The sequence below is a fragment of the Bombus vosnesenskii genome, unplaced genomic scaffold (assembly GCF_011952255.1).
Source record: "Bombus vosnesenskii isolate JDL3184/JDL3185 unplaced genomic scaffold, Bvos_JDL3184-5_v1.1 scf7180000013270, whole genome shotgun sequence".
Classification (NCBI taxonomy): domain Eukaryota; kingdom Metazoa; phylum Arthropoda; class Insecta; order Hymenoptera; family Apidae; genus Bombus; species Bombus vosnesenskii.
In genome coordinates this window covers 1721607-1744296 of record NW_022882928.1, presented here as the reverse complement: position 1 = coordinate 1744296, position 22690 = coordinate 1721607, and the positions used below count along the sequence as shown (strand labels likewise).

Sequence of the window (22690 nt, the reverse complement as noted above, 5' to 3'; positions counted from 1 at the left end):
AGGTTCGTTCACTGCTGTCCATCGTGTATCGTAGAAAATTAAATATCTACCAAACGACGAGAAGGTACAATTTATGCAAAAATGCAGCAATTAGCGCAATGGATATAACGTATTTCGTCAAAAGACGTCTTTTACTCTTTGCGATACATTATTCCCGGTCGGCAACCATTTCGAATATTAAACAGAAAAAATTCGTACACGATCTGAACACGGAGTAGTTGATAAAGTGATCGACGAATAAGCAAAAAGTTCGAGATGGGATCACGTCCAGTCGCAATCCGATCTTTCGATTCTTTTTAGTTGTGGGAAGCATCGGCTGATATCCAAATACCTGCTTTGCATATTTTTCTATCGACTCGGCCTCCGACAGAAATTTCCCAACAATGAATACCATCTCTGGCAGTGGAATCTCGAGAATGGAGACTACAAATGTATCGCGATACCTCGCATGTTTGTCTCGCATGTTTTGGATGTATGTAGAAAGAGCATATTTTTTTACGAAACATAGCGTGTCGCATACTTAATTTCGTTCCTCGCTACTATTAACGTTCATCCAGCAAAAAAGTTCTATGCAGGCGTTCTGTTAAATAAATCGACCGCAGCGCCTCAATTTCCACGATTTTTGCGCTATCGTAAGAGGCAAATACAACGTCTAACATTAGCAGCTTTTGCGCTTAAAATGAAAACTGCCTCGTACCTAGTGAACTTTTAATTCCACGATAAACATAATCTCGCAACTAGTTTAAAAGTCAACGTTATGTACGCGTTATATTCACGTTCCTCGACCGAAGCAATTTCCAGCCGCGTGTCCAGGATCCCCGAATCCCCGCCGATTGTCAACCGGCCAAAGGCTATCCGAAAGTGTCGTCCCGCTTGAAAAGTAATTTCTGGCCGAGCCCGTCGGATATATTTCGGGTGTCGCGCGAAACCGTAAAAATTTAATGCTCGTCTAGCTTGAAATCCGTGAAAAAGAACTGTCGCTGTCACAAGCCATTCCATTAAAACGAGAATAGTTGATACCGATGAATTTGAAAGCCGAAAACAAACACAAGAGAACACGAGAAGCAATCTCGACAACACGCGAGATTTCGGCCGTGCGAATGAAAAATCCGATGCGACCGGTTGACGAGAAGCAGCGATTGTCTATGTCTAATTCAGCTGATGAACTACCGTAGCAAGAACACGACCGGATGGTAGTCCGCCCAAGCTCTATCGTTATATTGCTCTAATCGAGGATTGCAAATTCAGGAAAACTAGCTTGATAATGCAATGGTACGGTTACGATGACGCGACCGCGGTCTCGCGAAAATATTGCCCCGAAATTCGAACCGATCGCTACGGTCGCTCATCAATCACGTTTATCACGATCTCGCTCCGATTTTTCTTTCCCCTGGGCGGTTTTTCATTCCTTCTTGTCAACGCCACGTCGAACAAATACCGGCCGACAAGAAATCAATAAGCGGACAAACGACAAGAGGACGAGCAATAATATATTCGAAATGAAAACCTCAAACGAGAAACATTCGATCAACGAATTTTAGAGGCAAGCTCGAAGTACGACTTTTCGCTGCATCACGATCGACCAGACGTCGATGTAGCGAGGCTCGTGGTTAAACGCGAAACCAAATAAAACTTCGACTACGTGATCTTTTCTTTTATCGTTTCATTAGCGTGTTGTCCGAGTATTAGGTCACAGTCGGGTCTTTCGATTGTCCAACGTTTCGACGATCGACCACCGTTTATGCGAGAAAATATTTCGTAAGAATACATAGATACAGTATTTAAGTATTTAACACATTCTTTATACTTTTAAGCATATAACGCGTTCCGCTCCAATTTTAATCTAAAACGTATAAGAAAAATTGATACGATACCGATTATTAATCTGTTCTCAAATGAAATGCCATTTGCATTGTGCTTATCAGCTAACCTATCATTTGCTCTAGATTGACGCAAATAAATTGAATTAAACGCGATCGAACGAAACCTCATTTAATCGACTGGTACGTAGGAAAGAGAATTCACTGACCCCGCTTTAACCGGTCAATTTCTGTATGGAAAAGTATTTTCGATGACCGCTTTAATAATCATCCAAACGAATTACGGTTCGATTATCTCGAAATGAACAAAGCGTTAGGCAACGATTCACGATCGATCGGATTCTCTAATTCCGCGATTCAGCCAAACGAAATTACGGCTCGCGGAACGAGCGACTAAAGTTTATTGTAAAAGATGTGCAAATTCGGACGGAATCGTGCGCGTAAATACCGAGGTCGGCCATTTAACCGAACGGAACGACGCAACGCGACGATTCGAATAGAGAGCCGTCCAATCGGGCAAGTCGTAAGCAAACGTGACTCGTACCGGCATGCTACGCCGAATCCAACACAAACGTCCACCCTTCCAATTCCAATCCGAGAATCGACAACAAATCCAACGTTTTTTTTTTTTTTTCAACTGCTAGGCTTTCTTCGTTAGAACATTTCGCCGAGATGAGAAAGAAAGAAACGAAACGAAAGATTTTTCGTCGCTCGAGAATGCGCGATAAAATTTCTTCGACATTTGCCTAGCCCAAGAAGAGTGTACGCACGAGTCGTCGAGCGATTTCGACGATGAATTTGAGAATCGTGAAACGAGGCATCTATTGGAAAAGAGAAACTCCTGTAGATTCCTTTAATTTAATAATTTTCAGCTTGGAATCGCGATAAACCGCAGGAGATAGAAAGTAAGAGCTCAAGGAGAAACGATGGTGCACCAAACAAAGGTGGCATTTTCTCTTAGGAAGACAGAGATTCCATCCGATCTTTATCGTTCTCTCCTGGTAACTTGCGTGTCGAAATGCCGGCTGCCACTACTTCAGCTATCACGACTGCTAAATTGCGCGCAACGGTTAGCAACAACGATATAACGCGGTTATAAAATTGAACGAGTGATGTCTAAACGAGATGCTTAACGAGTGAATCGACGGACACGCGAAAAAGCGAATATCGAACGAGATAGAAAATTACTGCGATTCTGGTGTATTATGGTGTCGATCGGTGCCGCTATTCGATACTTTAATCCGGAATCTGCTGACTGCTGCGAGTGCTAAATATTATACATTACATTACTCGTTGATTTACGCGAAGAAACTGGCACGGCGATAATCATCGTGTGGATGTAAAGGAACGAAAGGGAATATAATCTTCGGTGTCTCTCATGATGCGGCAGTGTGTCGAATTCCACAGGTAATTTAAAGTATTCCTGATAAATATTTAACTCGACGCGGCACACCGAGCCATTTCGTTTCAAGTACGATTATCGCTAACAACTCAAGCTAAAGTGTCTTTTAAAGGCGAGATTATGCGAGCGAGAACCATGCGTCTAGATTCTTCAGCTAAAACGTACAATTTCCCGTTTCCCTGAACAAAACCTGCCGCATTTGCGATGTTTCTGTCGTTTTATACATATATATAAAGCAAGCACATATACTACGAACGAGTCGTAGTATACTTTACCAAAATTTTTTAATTGAATCGCTGAAACTACAGATGCCAAGACCAAAGAAATCTTAACAAGTACGATACGAGTTACAATGCGAGTTCGCAGTATTACATATGGGATTCGCAAATTCAGAATTAACCAGCAAGGATAAATAGCGATGTAAGCTAAACGTTTGAAGCTAAAGGACTTGGGATTGCGAGGATAAAGATTCGACGATTCAAGCAGTTGAGGATAATGAATAACGCTATAAATAATCTTAAATAGGAACGGCAAATCCGCCACGATTTTCCTTGATTCTAGAGATCCGTAGTGGTCAGTAACAGGCATACTCAACTCATAAGCCGCAGATCTAGTAAATCCATGCTGCACCCTCTCAACGAGCTGTTTATATTTCAACTGATTGGCGAGTGATTTCGTCGATGAAATATTCGAGTTACGTTGCTTTCGATCACGCAAGAACGGTGCATTCACCTTGGAGAGATATCTGCTAATCACGGAGTAATCTTGGAACCGTCTGTCGCGTGGATGTGCGGTCAATATGCGTTACTAAACGTCGGGAGGTAAACAACGCATGTTGCAGAGTGTACTCGAGCGCATCTCAGCATTTCCATACATATGCATGCGAATACGAGTATGCGCGCGTGTCCCTTGCATCGATGTACATACGCGGACGTCCACAGAGCAGGCAAGTAGCAGTGATGAATGAGGAAACGGAACTGCTAGTCGGAGGGAGCAGCCATGCCGCTGACTATAGAGGGTTTCCGAACTCGCAAGGAGCTTCAGGGTTATAGCTGACGCGCGTCTCTTGAAATATATTACGACAGCCAAGCTGGGCGGTGGTTGTCAGCCACGACAAATTCCTTCGACATTCCTTGCTCCTTCCATCGGTACTTACCCCTTCTCGGGTAGCCGTTCTTTTCTAAGTACTCCCTCTTTCACCAGACTCTTTCCATTTTCTGTAAGGGATTAACCCAACGATCTGGACAGGAGTTATTGTGTTTCGGATCCAATGCCGACAACGAGCTGCTTCGTGCAGTTAAGATATACCTACTGTTATGTATCTCACTTAGAAAACTAAGATTTTCCTCCAGGAATTCCGGCGATTTCGTGCGTAAAGTTCTTTACTTATCATCCTGTTTATTCTTCTAGAATCGAACGGTGCGAACCCATTGTTTCTTGCTCTTCTTTCAACGCGTTAAATAGAATTAAACTTGAAGGTGTTCGGCGTATGTGTTATCTAGATATACGACAAATACGACGAACGTAGGAGAAAACTATAGATTTGCAACAGCTCGTTCAATCGACGCGTCCCGACGAAGGATGGATCCATCGACGAGATTTAAATGGATACAGAATAATTGTTTCAACCCGATAAAATAGAATATTGCTCCCTGCTTCTCCATCCTATCTTGGAGTATCGGAAAAGAGAAGATCGATTCCGAAGCTGATTCCACTGATTTTGGAATTTTATTTTAAAACGCGTTAAACTGTCTATTGTATAACTCGTGCTTAGTACTATCCACGAATAAACAATCTCTGGCTCGAATAGCTGTGCAACAAACATAACGTGGCTGATACAGGTGCTGGTCTACGAAGGTGTACTTCCCCTTTGAGATACGAAATTGGAAGGGACAAGACATTCTAGTGATGACAACGCGTGGAAATACGGCTCGTTAAAAGCATTGTCAGCATAATTAATGTACAGCGCATGATTTGATGCGACTTGCGCACAGGAACGACGATTATTAGCGATCTAATGCGTAATATTCGATTGTCGTGTCTACTACTAGAATGTAAATGTTTTAGTGTAGATGCTCGTTACGCGTAGTTCGTGCCCCCGTAAATCAATAGCCTCGATATCGTTAAAAGCGATGACGCGTGTACGAAGCGGCTACATTTTTAATTTGCGATAAAAAATGATAAACGAGATCAGCTCGCTTTAGGAAAAGATAAACGGTTACAGCAGAAAAACGTGCAAAAAGATCACACGCCAAATATATTGGCAAAAATATAGGATTATGAGCAACGACGATCCTCCTGTTGCTTGAAAAATATCGAAACTCTGAATAAAAATCGGAAGATACGGAAACTTTACGATATCTCTTGTATGTACTCGAAAGCGAAATCTCTAAGATCACGCAAAAATATAAAAAGGCGTTTCAAAAATTATTATACGTATATCTAAAATGCATGCAATTTCATCCTATAGACATTTATTTTCATTGCACATTTATTATCCGTATTTCCTTGTATTTTTGATAAAATTCGATTCTCAAAAGCTTGAAACGAATACCCTGTGAAATCGCATTCATGCAATGGTATATACAATTTTCAAAAAATTTTGCAAAAATTGAGGAGCATATTAATAAGTGCGACACTGGAGACCGAAATGCTATATCCGTGTCTATATCTCACAGCTTCTCCGTGGCTTCTTTCTCAGCTCGCATGTTAATTGCCTTAATTACTTGAGGGAGACTGCATTCTCTCTCGAGAAACTATAACGAATTCCGGGAGAACTCTTATGAATATTTACGAATAGTTTATTTGTGGACTGAATTTCGATCTTCTGCTAACGCCCGAATCAACTACTCTCCGGTTCTTCCTTTCTATTTCTGTCCCTCTTTCTCTGTCCCTTACGATATGTGTACCTCGAGCAAGATCTTTAAAGTTCTATTCGTTATTGGTCGTGTAGCCGATTTACATACTTGGAAATTCGTCGTTGAAAGTTTACGAGTGGATAACGATCTTATTCAACGGTTAGAAGTGAATGTATGGCAACTTCGGAGATCGTTTTCAGCGTGACGTTCTACACCGAAGTTGCGAGGATTGGTAATAAAAAAACATGGAGAGAATGAAACCTCGAAGAACTACCGGAAAGTCTGACAATTCCGACAGACGAAATCGGTCGATAAATTCGGTGAACGATGGATTATTCGATACAGTCAGTTCAACGAATATCCAGAGAGACAAAAGTCTATTTTACGATCGATGAAAAGTAAAGGAAACGCTACAAAAAATTACGATAGAGCTATTATGGAGATCGCATGTGACAAATTCAATCATCTTATACGCGGATGTGTCTCGTACGTTTGAACTGGTCTTTCGAAGTACAAATCCGAGAATTCGATTTACGATTTCATCGTAGCCCAATATTTTTCATAAATAAACAATAAAACGTCACTGTATGGAAGTTCCCTCTGACGATTTTTCATTGTCCTCCGATTCATTCGTCCTAATAAATCTTTCGATTGAGAATTGTAAAGCCACCAACGTACACCATGGTAAATATCCCGATACTCCGTCGATTACGACTACAATACAATGGAACGTTAGCTCTGAATATCCCTGCTACGAACTTGGCTTGGTGGTCTCTTGGTTTTGTTTATAGTTGTTGCACCATGACGCTATAACTGTACGCCACTTTTGTTCACACACAGTCAGCAACGTCATTACGAATGCTTTTACGGAAATGCGTAAAATCGATCGATACGAGCTTCCCATATCCTCGGTCGTCCACCTCATCCCTTCTTTGTCTACACGCTTTATCACGTTCCACCATTCACCTCCATCATCGAATGACGATCCTGTTGCCAGCCGCAAAGCGAAACAACCGTCCCTGCTTTGACGTTGATCGAATTATTTACTCAACATGTTTTCAAGATACTCTTCACGCTGGTTTCTCCGCTCCATTCCGTTCACGGATTCTTTGCGTCCAACGAAATGGGAAAAGACCGAAGGCATATGCGTAAAGCAACTTTCCCAACAATTGGGCGGTTTCCAGGAAAAGACCAAAGAACGGATGAAAACTCATCGAGAACAGTCGAGAGATCGAAATAACAACATGGAAATTTAACAAACTGCAAATGTCAGTGTATCTCACGACAAGCAAAAAACACGCCTGTCTGGCCGCACTTGAATAGGAGAGAAATTTGACAGGTGCTACAGTACCGGAAGTTCTCTTGTCGGGAAGTAACTTTACGGGACTTTCACGAGGCATCCGATGTAGCGTTTTACAAGCAATAAGAACGACTAGGTAGCTTTTAGGCTTGATACTACGATCTCAAGATGACTTCTTGATGTCTCTGCTCGTATCGCTCGTAAGTACCGTCCAAAGTGGCAAGTTTATTTTAGCTGAAGAATCTCTGCTGTCTAGTAGTGAGAGCAAGAGTTAGAGGCTACCGCAAAACGTATGCTATAAAAACTACAAGTTTTCTACCTTCTTCATGCTCGTACAACTTTGGTAAATTCCCCGTTATCTGCTGACTAGATAATCGTTTCTAAAATCCGCTTTATTTAGCAACTGATTAAGAAGAAACGCGATAAATCGAGCGCGTAAGTTGTGCAGAAACATCGATAATGGTGTAGACACAAATTAGAATTTAACGACAGCTACGTTGCCAGTAAGTTGTCCCAGGATCTTAGAAACACGTTTACGTCGGTACTGCTTTACCATCGTGATTAATTAATTAATTAATGCACAGTTCGTAAACGATATCTGTCGAATCGTTATCTGCACCAACGTGGTTCGCTGGAAATCTGCTACCTGGTTTGGCAATTTTGCGGTCCGAGCTTGCTCGTGCTTCGACTTCGTAGTATCGATATTGCGGTCGAGTGGCCAATTTACGAATACCTACGAATCTAGTGATTTACGACCGATAGTACCGAGGGCCAAAGCAGTAACCCAAACCAACGTAACTCGTCCAGATAATCCAACCTGCCGGACAAGAACTTACAGGGAGTGCTCAACTTTCGATGAACAAAAAGAAAACGGATTTAACAAGATCATTGCGATTCACCGGCTGGAATTTACTCTTATATCCAATCATAACGATCCGCCAAAGGCAAACAGGAAAATTAACTATATTCTCCCGGGTATTATGTGTATAATCCAAATCCAATACGTCTTCGGCCTTCGAAATATAACTTGGAAAAATATTACCTGATCGTCGTTCGTTAACGTATTTGCTTACACGATTTACCCGCTTCTTCATCTCTTGTTCGAAGGTTACCCGATCATTCGTTCCAGCTTGCTTCTATCGTAACTTGTTACTTCTATAACAGGGAACGTTAATTAGCTTCGTCGAGGAGCAAGCTTCGTTACAATCTGAACGAAACTATAAATACAATCTTCTCCTCTACATCTCCATACTTGAATCTTTGAAATTCAGAATTCTTGAATTTACAAGTTTCGAATTTTCGAACGTGTCAATTGCAAATTTAAAAAGTGTTGAATTCACGGTTGAAACGTAATCACTTCAGCCGGTAACTGTACCGTAAAAGAAGAAATGTTGAAACCCCACGTTGACGTCGTCGAGGACGAGAATGCCGACTAGGAACGATAAATCGTGGCATTGTCTCCGTACGTTGAAAAGCCATTATCGAATCCCATTATTCGCACAGCTAAATGGCTTCGTTTCGGATCGTCCCGCTATCTGACGATTCGATACCTGCAAAATACCGCCGAGGAAATTTCGCGTTCCCTGAATCGTTAAGCTTCGCCGTTCACCCCGATCGACCAAACTCTAAATTCCAACTCTGTCAATTTCACGATATCGGCGGACATTAACGGCCTGCGTTCCTAGTGCAACCGAGATTCGAAATTTAATTAAAATTCATAGTATCGTTGCCGAGAACAGCAATATTTTCATTTTACAATCTTCTCAAATGAAAGAGCGCGATTCACGCTGCTTTCATTTCTCCCAATGACTGTTCAAGGTGGAGACAATCTCTACGTCACGTGGGTACGTGTAGTCGAATCGAATTTCGTTAAAGAATTCCACTTAATTCGAGAATTCTAAAAACGTTACTAATTCGACAGGTGTCGCACGGTGCTTGCGTGACTAATAGACGTGCCTAGACTAATTCCGTACGTATTGCAAAGTTTCAAAAGTTTCGTAGGAGGTTCTGTGCGTGCCATGACCGATGAGATGACTGATGGCTCGGCCGTAACGAGCCACGAAACGTCAACAGAGAACCGGACATTATTTTAGATAGAAAAAGTAACGAGCGTAATGACCGATGCTTCGCGTCTATGTGCATATACGCAACTTCATTTATAATCCAAAACTCCGCGTTAATACTTTGATGAAACAACATCTTTTTAAAATCGGTGCATAAACTATGGTGCAATTTTCCACGAGTCTAGAGTTAGAAATTTACGGCTGAGACGGTCAGGAGACGACCCAATTAACCAAGACAACTACATGGATTACGTTGGTTTTTATGTACCGTACCGTAATGACGCGTTCCAGAAGCACTGGAGCCGTTAAAGCACGGCTTTAAAACCCATGCTTATATTGCACACGAGTATCTTCTTTAACGCGTTGCATTTTCCTCGTGTACGTTACTCTCTATTCACCGTTCCACCAGGTGGATTTTAATCGAATGTTGTTTAATTAATGCAGGAAGTCAAGTTGAACAGATGCGAACAAATACATATTTCAAGAAGATTCACCGGTGAAATCTTCTCGTTTGGCAACCCGATTCAACTTGATACTTTTTGCCGATGACCTGCGATCCCTCCACTCGTCGACACTCGGCCGACACGTAATCTTCCCCTGCGGGATAGAGTCTTAAGGAAAGACAGAATTCTTCTTTCTTTACGAATCGATTCGATCCGATTCGAACCATTGAAACATTTTCCGTTTTCTTAAGATCATTTCGACGCAAAGAAATTCAATACCGTGCCTCGTTCTAATCGATCCGTAACCATCTAGGCTTCGACGCGATATTACAATTTTTTTTTTTTTTTTTTTTCATCGAACGAAAACGAAAGAACCGTACCATACAAAATTACACTCGTCGTTATCGGTGGAATATCAGCAATTTCGTCGGCGGCTGGTTTCCACACGTTTCCCGAGGATCAGGAAAGGATCCGTTGGATCTGCAGGACACGTAGTCTCGGTCTGGCTTTCAGGGCCACGTATTCATTCTCGATCGGATAACGCGTGTTCCATCGAGCAGACTTTTCGAAAATTTCACAAAGCACACTAAGGCGCCAATATCAATCAGATTCATCGCGTGATGAGACAACCGAGCAACCAAGAGAATTCCGGTCGACGATATCAAGTCCATCCATCGGCGAACGCTGCAGAATTCATATCGCGAAGTGACCTCTCGTACAGGCCGATAGTTCGGGACCAATCCGTGCCTGTCTGCCTGCGTCCTATCTCGCATTTTTGTTTTCTTCTTTCATTCGAACGGTTGCTTCTTCTCGTCACTCGTTTCGTTATAGGTAAGGCGAGTGTAACATGCGAAACGTTACTCGCGACTCTCGACATTTAGCAAAGGAAATAGAGGAAATGTAAATGCGTATGTACGTATAATATTCGCAATCGCAACAATTACAATACCCACGAAACTTTACAGAATAACCCGTCGCATCAACTGTTGCTAAACTTCTCCCTCCGAGAATTCGTCCAGGACGCTTCTTCGAGTCTCTCTCGATGACATTCGGCCCGTTGTTTATTCGGGAGGCTAAAAGAGCAAAACTGTGTCAGCCACGAATACATGCATGTAACCACGGTATATATCATTGGCACGATCGAAACTTTGGATCAAACACACGCGGCGACCAGCAACTTTGTCTGTATTTCGTCCGATACATCGATTTGTCTACGATATGAGCGATCTATTTCACTTCTTTGAAACGCGTTTGATACTCTCCGCGTTTCTTATGTCCCTTCTTTGCTTCTTCGTCTTTATTTCTCTCGCTGCGAAACCCTATTTCCCTTCAGTTCCTCGCACATACTCTTTATCAGAACGTTTCGTCTGGCACCGGCTTTGATGAATCGGATCCGGCCAAGAGAAACCTTCGCAAACTCTGCAGGGTGTTAAGACGAATAATGACTACATTTCGAGTGCCAAGCTTGCCTCTGTGACAGCCGTTTGCAATAAACCATTGTCTTTACTTTCCCTCTCTCTCCCTCTCTCTCTCTCTCTCTCTCTCTCCTCTCTCTTCTCTCGTTCTCTCTGCCTCGCATCTTCAATATCTAGCCAATAAAAACGAGAGAAGCGTAAAACGTGGCAAACTCTTGGCGTCGAAACTACCGAAGATGTCGTTGGTGGACGCATCTAAAGCCGCGCATGCAGCAACTCGTACGTAAACCACATCTCTGTATTCTTTCGATTGCACGTTATAATCCCTTTACAATCGTAGCTTGGATTAAAATTAAACCTCCGAGAATAGATCGATCCTGTCATTACATAGAATCAAACAAATAAATACGAGTATTAATTTCGGAAAGAGAATGACAAGCGGGAATAACAGATTTCAATTTTACGCCGTCAGTTTTCATAGTCTGGCGACAAAAATATGACGAAATATTTTTATCCGCAAAAATACGCATAATCGCGGCTTATCGTGTCACTCGGAATAACCACGTTACATCTGTCTCGTATAAAATCAACGATATCGCAATAAAAATGTAACTTTCGTTATTTGATTCTCTGTAAAATCCCAAGACTTCGTTATACTTGAGAATATACAGTCGCAACGACATCAGGTAATTTTTCGACAACGCTCGTTCTCTCCAAGCAAGTAATTGAGAAGGGAGATAACAATTTCGGATTCCCTTCGTTTGTTCTTTAATTGCGCGTGTCATCAAAGGACGGTCACTGTCGTAGAGTTGACTTTTTTGCGCTCGCGTAAACGAACCCTGCTCAATGAATTTCCATAAGATACGTGTGCTTAATGAAAATTAACCCGAGACTGACCTCGTAGTTCGTTTACGATAGAACCACGCGGCTTGAATTTGCGTAACAAGCAACGCGTTACGTACACCTGGCTGTGTTTTTTATGTTATCCAACCTACGTATACGTACGTACGTTCGTAGCAGATAAAAAAATTGTACGCGATTATAAGAATAATTCGAACTATTAACTCTACCCCTGTGATCATTATGATTCGAGCTATAGTTGAGTGACAGCTCGTTCGGAGTAACCGCAACCAAATAGGTGAATTTGTTTAATGGGTACACGACCGATTCTCTCCGGGACTGTAGAGACACGGAACAAGATTCGCGGAACCAAGATTAGCGTAAACTTTAAATGCGTGGTTGTGCACACGTCGTTCGTAGAGGATGTCAGAGTTATATGCATCTGCACGTATTCTGTGAATCTGAAATCGTGCTGCTGGAGCTGCGACACTGAAGTACACATTGTGTCTCGCCGCGTGTATGCGTAAGGTAAATGCATGCGAAACAGCTTCCTACAAGCGCGCCGATCTACGATTTATTACATGACCGAATTACCGATCACGTGAGAGATATAAGACGTTGTCGGTTCGTTACTTCTAGTCCCGTGGTTTCTTCCAATCGATATTAAACTTTCTCGTTGAACCTACTGGTTGAACTGGTATTCCTAAAGAAAGAATAAAATATTCACAAGATGCGCGTACATGAATTTTCGATAAATCATCGCCGAAGGAAGAAAATGAAAATGATCTTCTTTGATATTTGCTACGTTCGTTACTATCGCACCCTCGATGTGCGCCCATCAACATGGTAGAACCGATTAAGCACAGTATCGATGCATACAGAGAATCGTGAGTCACGCAAAGTTCAATAACGGTTTTCATCGAGCTGGGAACTACGCGCGATAAAACGTTTCCCGTAATTCGAGTGTGACGTTATTAACTACGCGGTAGTTTCGAGTTTCGATTCCGCTGCGGCGCGACTCGATGTTCACTTGGACGTATTTCGCGTGAACGAAAATGCAAATTTCATTAAACGAGCCCCGCTAATGCCCGAATATTATTGCACCGTGGCTTCGATGAACTCTTGATTCATAAATACCATGGCGACAGATGCGCGACAAACGTAGATTTTCAGTTACCATGGTTGCGGTTGCGATCAATCGCTCTCTTCTTTCTTTGCGATGATCTCGAAAAAAGATAACCGTTCCAATTTTCGTTCCACTCTAACGTTCACGTTCCTGTTTTTTAGTTGCCCCTGTCGTCGCTCTGAAGATGGGCTCCTCGTTGAATCCAAAGAACATCAAGGAAGGCGACGACGTTTACTTCGAGTGCAACGTTAGGGCGAATCCTAGAGCTTACAGATTGACATGGTTTCACGAGGTACGTCCAAACAATCGTTGTTTCTCGTTCTTGCGCTATTACATCCGCGATATTCTCCCGAGAGGAAACCGAAAAAGCTAAGAAACTCGTGAACTTGACGACGGTCCGCAAAGACTTTGGTTGTTCGCTCGAGAACGTACACTTCGGGCTGCGCTGCCGTGCCAAAAATAAAAACAAAGAGTTGAGAAATATTGTGAAAAAGCTATTCGATGAATCGACACGGAAGTGAAATTAAACCGATCGGCACAAACTGCTCTTCGCATTTGCTTTCTATGGTGTTGTCGTAAAAAGGCGATATGTATGCAAGAACGTAAAACAACGCAATAATTTTGTCGCGCAATAAAGTCCGTAAAATCGAGAGAATCGTGGTATAACGGAAGGCGAAAGAATGACCCGACCTACAGTTCGAATAGACGCGTCGGATACGTTGTTGGTCCTAGTTTGCATACGGAGTGAAGCGTAAATTCGTAGCGGCGCGACGCAACGTTACGTGTTAAAGCGTGTGTAAGTAACGCGTCGAGAGGAAACATGGCCGCAAGAAAGCGACGCGACGGCGCTTATGCGGCCTGGCCGTTCCTTTTCGTCTTGACTCGCGAAAAATATCCTGAAAAACTCGTGACTCGCACCTGGAAAGCTCGAGCGTTATCTCCGGTCACTCGAGGATCGTCGAGTTAAGCCTCTTAAGGGGGATTATGCTTTCCATCATTTTCTCTGCCGGGTCGGAGCTTTCCCAAGAGGTCGGCGAATCCTGGAAGCATCGTACTAAACCCCTCCCTTCCGACGACGGCATTTCGAGCTTGCGACGCCAGTTCCAGTGATCTCGCGCGAGCCTGTTTGCGTCGAACGTCGAGAACCACGCGGAATTACACTAAATAGGAAAACTAACTGTGTCGGATCAACCAGTCACGCTAATCCTTGTCAAAGTCGGCTGCACGATATTCCTCGGATCGTTTTTTCTGCCGTTTCTCTGTTAAAGCAAAAGAAAGAGGAAAGAAACGAAAAGAAACTTTCTGACGCGTGCGATATCGCGATCCTGTTCCGCTCGTCTAAAGAACAATTTTTTATTTGAAGAAGTAAGTTGAAAGAATCCATGAGCAGCACGAAAACAGAAATTTCTTCAAAATATACTAAATATTCGTTTTACTCGCGTGTAATTTCGAAACATGACGATACTCGAGGTAATACCATTTCCTAATTTAACGTTACGCGTGCGATTCTCCCTTAATATTCTCGAGCACTAATAGCAAGAATTACGATCGAATGAACTCGGATAATCGAAAGTTCGTAAAGTCGGATAACAGAGGGAAAAAGTTTTAATAATAGGACGTCTTTCCAAGGAATATGATTCAATGCTGGGTCGAAGAAGAAAGTAAGAGAAAAATTCGGTGAATAAGTAACAGAGTTTAAAAGTCTCGGGAAAGAGTTTTCGTCGGAGAAGAATACTCGCGAATGGCAATGATAATTTCAAACGTCTCGAAGCGTTCGGGCTCCGTATGTGCATTCGTGTGCACTCTGTCGAAATTATTGTAAATTTACGAGCTGCCGTTGTCACTTCCCGTCCATTCGGTAACCCTCCACCCTCGCACAGTCCGAAAACCAAACCAATAAATTGCCCACGAATCACCGGGCAGAACCGGTTTACCAATCCGTAAAAATGTTCGCGTAAAAACGTCCGTGCGATGAAAATTTCCCATCGAATGAACGACACGTATCTAGCATTGCCGCAAGTGTTATCAAAATTTCAGACTTTTCATCAAAATATTCGATGGACGCGACAAAAGCTTTTATCTGACGTCGAAAATACAAGCACGGTTACAAGCCCTCGTTGGAATTAACGACGCCTCGAGTTTTCAACGTAAAGGTGTGAATCAGCCATCTACATAAATACACCACGCTTCTGCGAACAACGCTCGCGATCTGCAATCGATTTACGCTCATCTTTTCAAGAGGAAATTGAGAAAGAAGAGAGACGCGAAACCAGACTAGTTCGGATGTTGATCGGATGTGCGTGCTTCTCATTGTCAGTGATATGTTCAACGGCAGATCAGACCGAGCTGTGATGCGCGGCTGAAACTAAATCCGTCGGACGTGTTATACCAAGGCAAACCTTCCACCGATTTACCTATGCTACATTGCGGTGTGATGCTCGTATTATCGCAATGCTACGCGTTAAATGTCATTACGCGCACAATGTCACCGCGCGTTATCGTGCTTGTTCCGCGATGACTTTTCATCGGTCGGTCGCAGTACCATCGCGTCGTGAAGCGAACGATAGCGACGTTTCTAGACTTTCCTAAAGCCACATTTTGAAAATAACGTTAACCATGCTTTTTCATTTACTACATTCACGGTATACGCGAGTTTCACAGGTATCAAACTCGACAACATTTGGTCGTGTTTCACGTATATATGCATGCGTGTATGTATGTGTACAAATATGTAACTTTATAAAGTCGATCGGTATACCGCGTATCCTCGCTGCATCTAAATAACAAGGGCGCGATATACGAGATTTTTTAAAATCATTTCCATGTTTCTTAAACCCGAATTCTCTTGAATGGATTTGAAAAATTCCCATAGCATCGAAATCGATCGCGAACCCTTCATCGCGATATACGTAAATGCGCATCAAACGAGATGCTGTAAAATCCGATTACTGTTTTAAATATTAATTATTCTACCTTGATTAGATCTGGATCGACGGATTGTCGTTGTATCGTGTTCCGTTTCCGAAGAAACATTCAGTGCATCTGTATGCATACGTCGCAAAATTCTTTAAGATTAGTAAAGGTATCACCGAGAAAGGAATCAAAGGATGAAGAAAGCTTGCTTATGCTTTATGCATAATCTGACAGATAAGAATACGGTAGGTAAGTTGGCCGGAAGACGCACGTGCCGAGATATTCCACGAGAATAGGAGTTATCGCTCTTGTCTACCGCTTTTCTGGCATCCGTTTGTAATGCAAGGAAGCAAATGTATTCCTTGCTTGCCACGAATACGTATTATTGTTCTGACATGAATGCGAATATTTAACATCTAATGCAGTCACGTTACGTTATATGAAAATACAGGAATTCGAGGTAAAATGAAGGCATACCGTGAAGAAAGGAATTGTTTCGAATATGTACCTCGCAAACCAGCACGATACTTCTTTGCTCGTAAAGCAGCTTTACTATATTGTTTTTACGATGTTTCGACAAGGGATAAAAGGGAAACGTTACAAATATTGAAGGTACATAAAGCGCGAGATAGCATAAAACGTTGTGCGTTCGACGGTGCATACTCCGTTTCGATGCACAAACGCTTGTGATAACTGTTACGTGGAAAGGCATATTGCTTTCCAATTCAAGATAGTTTCGAGTTGTTCTTCCGCAAGTTCTTGCGTTGAAGGCGAGGCGTACAATTGGCACGTGCAAGTTTCCGCATATTCCTACGAAACCGAATGAAACGGGTACGTCGCTCGTCATATTACGTTTCTGACAACGTCACACCGTCTTGGTCTTCTATCTCTGCCAACATCGTCTCGCATCTTTATTTATTCTTCCAATCAAATCTTGAAAGTATGCTAATACGAAGATAAAGTTACCCCATTTCTACGCGAATACGTTTCCACGCTGTTTGAACACATCCAAAGTTGTCGATCTAGTTACCTTTTTATTCGCGTGAACTAAACACGATTAATGACGAGTTGCAATTCGGAACTTACAATTAGTTAAAACCGATAACAGGAACAAGCGTACACGCCGAATTAGTTTCGACGCTACTCGGATAGAGTATGTATTAATTCCAAGGTGATTTGCATGGAAACCTGTCAAATTTACAACCAGAGTTTACTACGTTTCGTCTCTCTCTCTCTCTCTCTCTCTCTCTCTCCCTTCTCCCTTTCTCTGCTGGAATGCCTTTGCTGGAATTTAGCAATGGGTAACAACGAGAAATACGATTTATCGAATACAGGAATTCAGAAAGTTTTTTCGTTAGGAACGGGAAAAATCAATCGAGTCGAACGAGTTATGGTTTTAACGATGCTTCGTCGAAATATTCAAATAGTCTAGTTGCCATGAGACATCCGTGAGTATATACAACGTATACATATAAAGTTCCCGAGGCAACAGGAATAATCGAGTTTCCGAAATTTCCACCCATCTACGGCCTCCATTTTGCGTGACACGCCTTGGGCCGCAATCTGTGTGCAAAGCCTTTGCCAGAAAGTTAAGGGGAAATTATAATATCGCGCGTGGCCATGTGCATATATGTGTGCATGTGTACGTGTGTGTACAAGTACGTTTGCATAAACGGAGATTCGAAGAAGAGTGCAGGACGAAGAGGTGCGAAAATCTGCCCGCTAGTGGGTGTATACAAGTGCGTATAATTCGTAGACGCGTGGTGGAGTGTATTCGTAAACCAGTGGCGCGCGCGCGCCTGTTTGAACATACGTAAAATAACGAGCAGGTACGAAAGGAGAATGAAGACGGAGAATAGTACCCGAGTAGTATAAATCGTAAATTCCCTTTGACCAAGTGCACGAAACGAGCGACAATTTGCAAACGGAACTACGTTGTCTCGTTAGCAACGTTTTCTTCGTTCGCGGCGAAGAAATTCAAAACGGGCAAGAACAAAGTTCAGCGTGTTAAACTTTCTCTGTTACTTTGATCCTTGTGAACCTTCATCATTCGTACGCAATCTGTAAACAGAGCGAGAAGAAATTGCTCGACTGCGGTGGGAAAGTACACGCGGAGCGGAGATTTAGCCAGCGTACGTATCGTATAGAATTTCGTTCGTATTTGAAAAACTCGCACATTCGCCAGAGATTTGGTAAGCAAAGTTCGAGCGAGTTTCGAGTGTGTTTTTGCTACGAGGTAAATTTTGAATCTTTCGCGCGTATGACAGGCTTTATGGTTGGATAGGAACCGGAGAATGTACCAAACACTGTACTAACTTTTCGAAGCTCCACCGACCACGTCGCTAACTTTTCCCGGTAACCGTGGCTGAGAAGACTTAACTATGTATGACATACGCAACAAACCGTGAACCGTCTATTCGTCGACTATCTGCTCTTCCTATCCTTTCTCGTCATTTCAATCTCTCTGCAACATTTTTGAAAAATCTCGTCGTTAAAGACGAAAGTAACGGATGCCGATTAAATCGAACGAAATCTCAAGCGACGTAGCGATTCTTTGACGCAGGATATTCTCCCTTTGTTTATTCAGGAAGAAGAGCTCCATTACAACGTTACCGCCGGCATAGTACTCTCGGACCACTCTCTGGTACTTCAAAGTATAACTCGAGAATCCGCTGGAAGGTACACCTGCATGGCCGTCAATGTCGAGGGTCGTGCTAGTTCTAACGTAGTGAACCTCGAGGTTATGTGTAAGTATATTTTGCCGCTGTTACATTGCCCAATCATGAGCCAGAAAAAGATATTTTATCTGGCGAGAGTTTGGCGATAAAACTCGGCTGGTATACACATTTCTTTGCTAGTTGCCCGGATAAGTCAGCTTTTATTTTCCTTTATGATAGTGCACGCACTCTATTCCCTCCGAGATAAACGCAGCGCGAAATAAATATTTTACGCCAGTCTCGCAGTGATCCTTCGTTTTTATTAACGGGCAATGTATCGCCGCAAGTGTAAGTGAACGGTGTAAAACGTGAACGGTGTAAAATATCTAAGATACATCGAGCATATTATTCATAGTTGTTGTTTTTATTACAGTCGCTCCTGTGTGCAAACACGTTTTAAACTCGGCTGGTTGGAGGTATCAGAACGCAACGCCACCACCTCTCAACGTTCCCGAAGAGGTTCACGGTGCCTTAAAGCACGAAACCATCAGCTTAGTTTGCGAGGTTGACGCAAGCCCAACCTCCGTCTCCTTCCACTGGACGTTTAACAGCAGCGGTGATCTCAGCGACATTCCGTCCACAAAGTATTCTAACGAAGGCACCTTGAGTAGACTCAATTACACCCCATCATCCGATATGGATTACGGAACATTGGGTTGTTGGGCTAGCAACATCGTGGGTCCCTCGAAACAACCATGCATCTACCAAGTGATCGCAGCAGGTTCGTCAGAACTCGTTTACCATTTGTCACATCGCGTTCACGCGTATACGCCGATCCTGTCGTAGAGAGCGTTTTGCTGGAAATTTTATACGCAGTCTCCGCTAGAATATAGTCGTTTACGGTGAGTGCGCAATGCACTGACATTCGAATTACAGTCGATGAAAAACATACTGATCGAAAACCGATCGGAACGATGGAAAAGCAGGTAAAATTACTGCCGAACTTAGCCGAGTTCGCGAAATTAATTTAGTCCGTATCGCACCTGTAGAAAGATCGATAGAGAGGTCTGCTAAACTCGGTCAATAGTTCTCCGGCGATTCAATTTTAACTCAACTTTAACGTGCACTGCTTGCGATAATTGGACACATAATTTATTTTCGGTGGAGGAGCAACGTATTTCTTACGTTAGTAATTATCGGGTAATCTTTTATCATACGGCGACCAGTATACGCCCCGTGTGAAACAGCACGGCTCGCTGGGTCCACCTCGCCGGCCGAGAGTAATTAAATCGTTAATTGTAACGATAATGCAAGGCGGTAAGTGGAAACGCCAGCCTAGTCGCGTTCGAGCGTCGAGCATTTTCTTCCCCTGACTAAGTTGTTACGTTTGTCGAGAAACGGAAGCAAACGGCGACAATTAAGATTCTGATACGAGTACGCGTAAACGTACAATACATTGTACGTACATTATGTATATTAGATACATATAATATAACGTTATACGAAAGATAACGATTTTCGAGGTAAATCATCGAAACAATTTGCGAATGCTCGCTCTCGACCAAACAAAGCATAACGCGCGTTAGAAATATGCTCTTAAATAATTTACAAGGTGCGTACAAAGCTAGAAAATGAAAATGAAAACGCGTAGAAATAAAAGTACGGTCGGAAAAGGTAAGGGTTTCAAAAACGCAGCAAATCTGTTTTATCGTGGCTCCACTAATTTACGCTGCTGCAAAGGATTATTTTCGTTGCGCGTTATACGGAGAAATAAAAAATGAACTACAACGACCGAACTGTCCGACGCCTGCGCAAGCTTTTTCAAACTCCTATTTGCATACAAGTGATCTCGTTAATGCAACACCATCGCCGATAATGACGATCGTGCGACATAATTTCATTGGTCGTGAAACGATGAAGCATCGCGTTCCTATTCTCGTTGCGAAATAAAATGAAGTTGCGCGAACCGCAACGCGACTATGCCACTGTTTTTCCCTTTCCATCGTCGTACCGCACCGCACCGGGCCGTGTCGAGCAAAATTTTGCTGTTTGCAATAAACAATCCTCTGTCAACACGCGTGCTCGTTCTTTTCAAATAAAAGACATTTATATATCCCGCTGTATATTTATACGTCCCCGCGGTAACTCGTCTTGTTGCTATAATCGTATTCATCGTAAATACTCGCGATTTCATTCGAAACGTTAAGTTACGCGCGATCGTTCGTCTCGATACGTATAGTATCCTTTATGTATAAATTGTACGTCGTATAATCGGAAATGATGTCTCGCCCGCAGGCAGACCGTACCCGTTGCAAAACTGCACGGCGTACAATCAGACCGGTTCACGGATCAGAATATCTTGCGTGGAAGGATACGACGGTGGTTTGCCGCAAAAATTTGTCGCGATTGTGGACAAGCAACGACTGGAATCGCCAAATCCTTACTGGGAGTTGGAACTTCACAAGCCAACGACGGTCGCTCTTTACGCGGTCAATATGAAGGGCTCCAGTGATCCGGTGATCATGGAAGGAGAAGCTCTAAAAGGAGTGGCCAAGTTCACCGGTGCGTAAGTACCTCTAACGCGAATTGAACAGGTTATATGTACAAAAAGATAGGAACACAGCTATCGGTATCTGTTTTATAAGCCACCTGGATACGACTGGCCAAAACTTATCTCTCGTTCAGAGATTGTTACGTCGCGTAACACTTTACCTAGCCCAGGCCACACACCGCGGGCAAGATGGGCAACCAGATGTCTTCGGATACTCACTGCGTACCCTCAATAGTCTCAAGTATCTTCCATAAATCTCAGGAATTCCCTAGTAGAGGTCCTTCAAACCAAACAAACGTCTGTTTCCGAAGCATTTCTAAGGACTATTGTCTACTACAGCTTGACAAGGGAAAGTTAGTTTTTCTCACGTATGATGCAACTTTCCTCCCACTAACCACTTTCTCTCGAGGGCGGTTAAGACCCTTCGTTTAACCAATTAACAACGAAGCCTATTTCCCTCACTCTCTTAACTAAAATCGTCACCAACAAATCCGATGGTCCCGTGCGCTAGACACACCCATCCTTAGCTTTCCTCCGCCGCAGCATCGTCTCCGAACCTCACTGATTTTACATCCTTCGAACGGTCAATATCCTTCGACCGGGTATACACACCCGTAGATCAGTCACTCGCTCATCTCGTACATACGCACCAGCGTAACTGCCTTCGTTATAGGTTGTTGAAATAAACGGTGAAATATAACTTACTATACTGTGTCATATTCATTCAACCACCTCTGTTATCTTAACCGAAACAGGGGAACGACTACTTCGCGGCGTCGATTAACCGAATCGTAGCGAGAATTTACGCCTCTCGCTGACGCGTTTTCCTCGCGACCGCGTCTCTCCGCGAACGGTCGTAACAGAGATGAACAGGTCTTTCTCACTATTGCTACGCATCCCACCAATCACGATGTGTCCATTTACTTCCCTTTCCATTTGTTAATTAACGTGTACAAAGTTCGCTTGTTTACCAAGCTTTACAAAACTTTTACGAAGCTTTTACAAAACTTTCCATTAGTTACGATCGGCATTTTTCAAATTTAATAAATCCTAATATTCAATGGATGTAACGCAGTCTTCGTAAAAAAAGGAAAGATATACGTGCATACATATATATGAGAAAGAGGGCGAAAGCGAAGGAAAGAAGAATAAAATTCAGAATAGTAGTCGAATGAAAATTGGACACAGTTCTATTTCGCCCTTTTCGCGTATCGTTTGGTAATACATTCGTTGTTTCCGCTTCGCTATTCCGTTAGCTCGGTCAAAAGTGCCATATCACGAGTAAAGACCGTAAATAAAATA

The 22690-nt window shown here is 42.8% G+C and overlaps 1 protein-coding gene across 3 annotated transcripts in view; it reads left to right on the top strand.

The window, feature by feature from the left end:
• Window positions 1-22690, top strand: part of LOC117231000 (nephrin-like) — a 100023-nt gene that overhangs the window by 75429 nt on the left and 1904 nt on the right. For all 3 annotated transcript variants that reach the window (XR_004492894.1, XM_033489010.1, XM_033489011.1), the window contains 4 exons: window positions 13429-13559; window positions 18768-18927; window positions 19271-19618; window positions 21133-21399. Coding sequence is in view for 2 of the 3 variants with exons in the window: in XM_033489010.1 (XP_033344901.1) it covers window positions 13429-13559; window positions 18768-18927; window positions 19271-19618; window positions 21133-21399 (906 nt within the window). In the remaining variant the exon portion in view is untranslated. The remainder of the gene's footprint in view (window positions 1-13428; window positions 13560-18767; window positions 18928-19270; window positions 19619-21132; window positions 21400-22690) is intronic.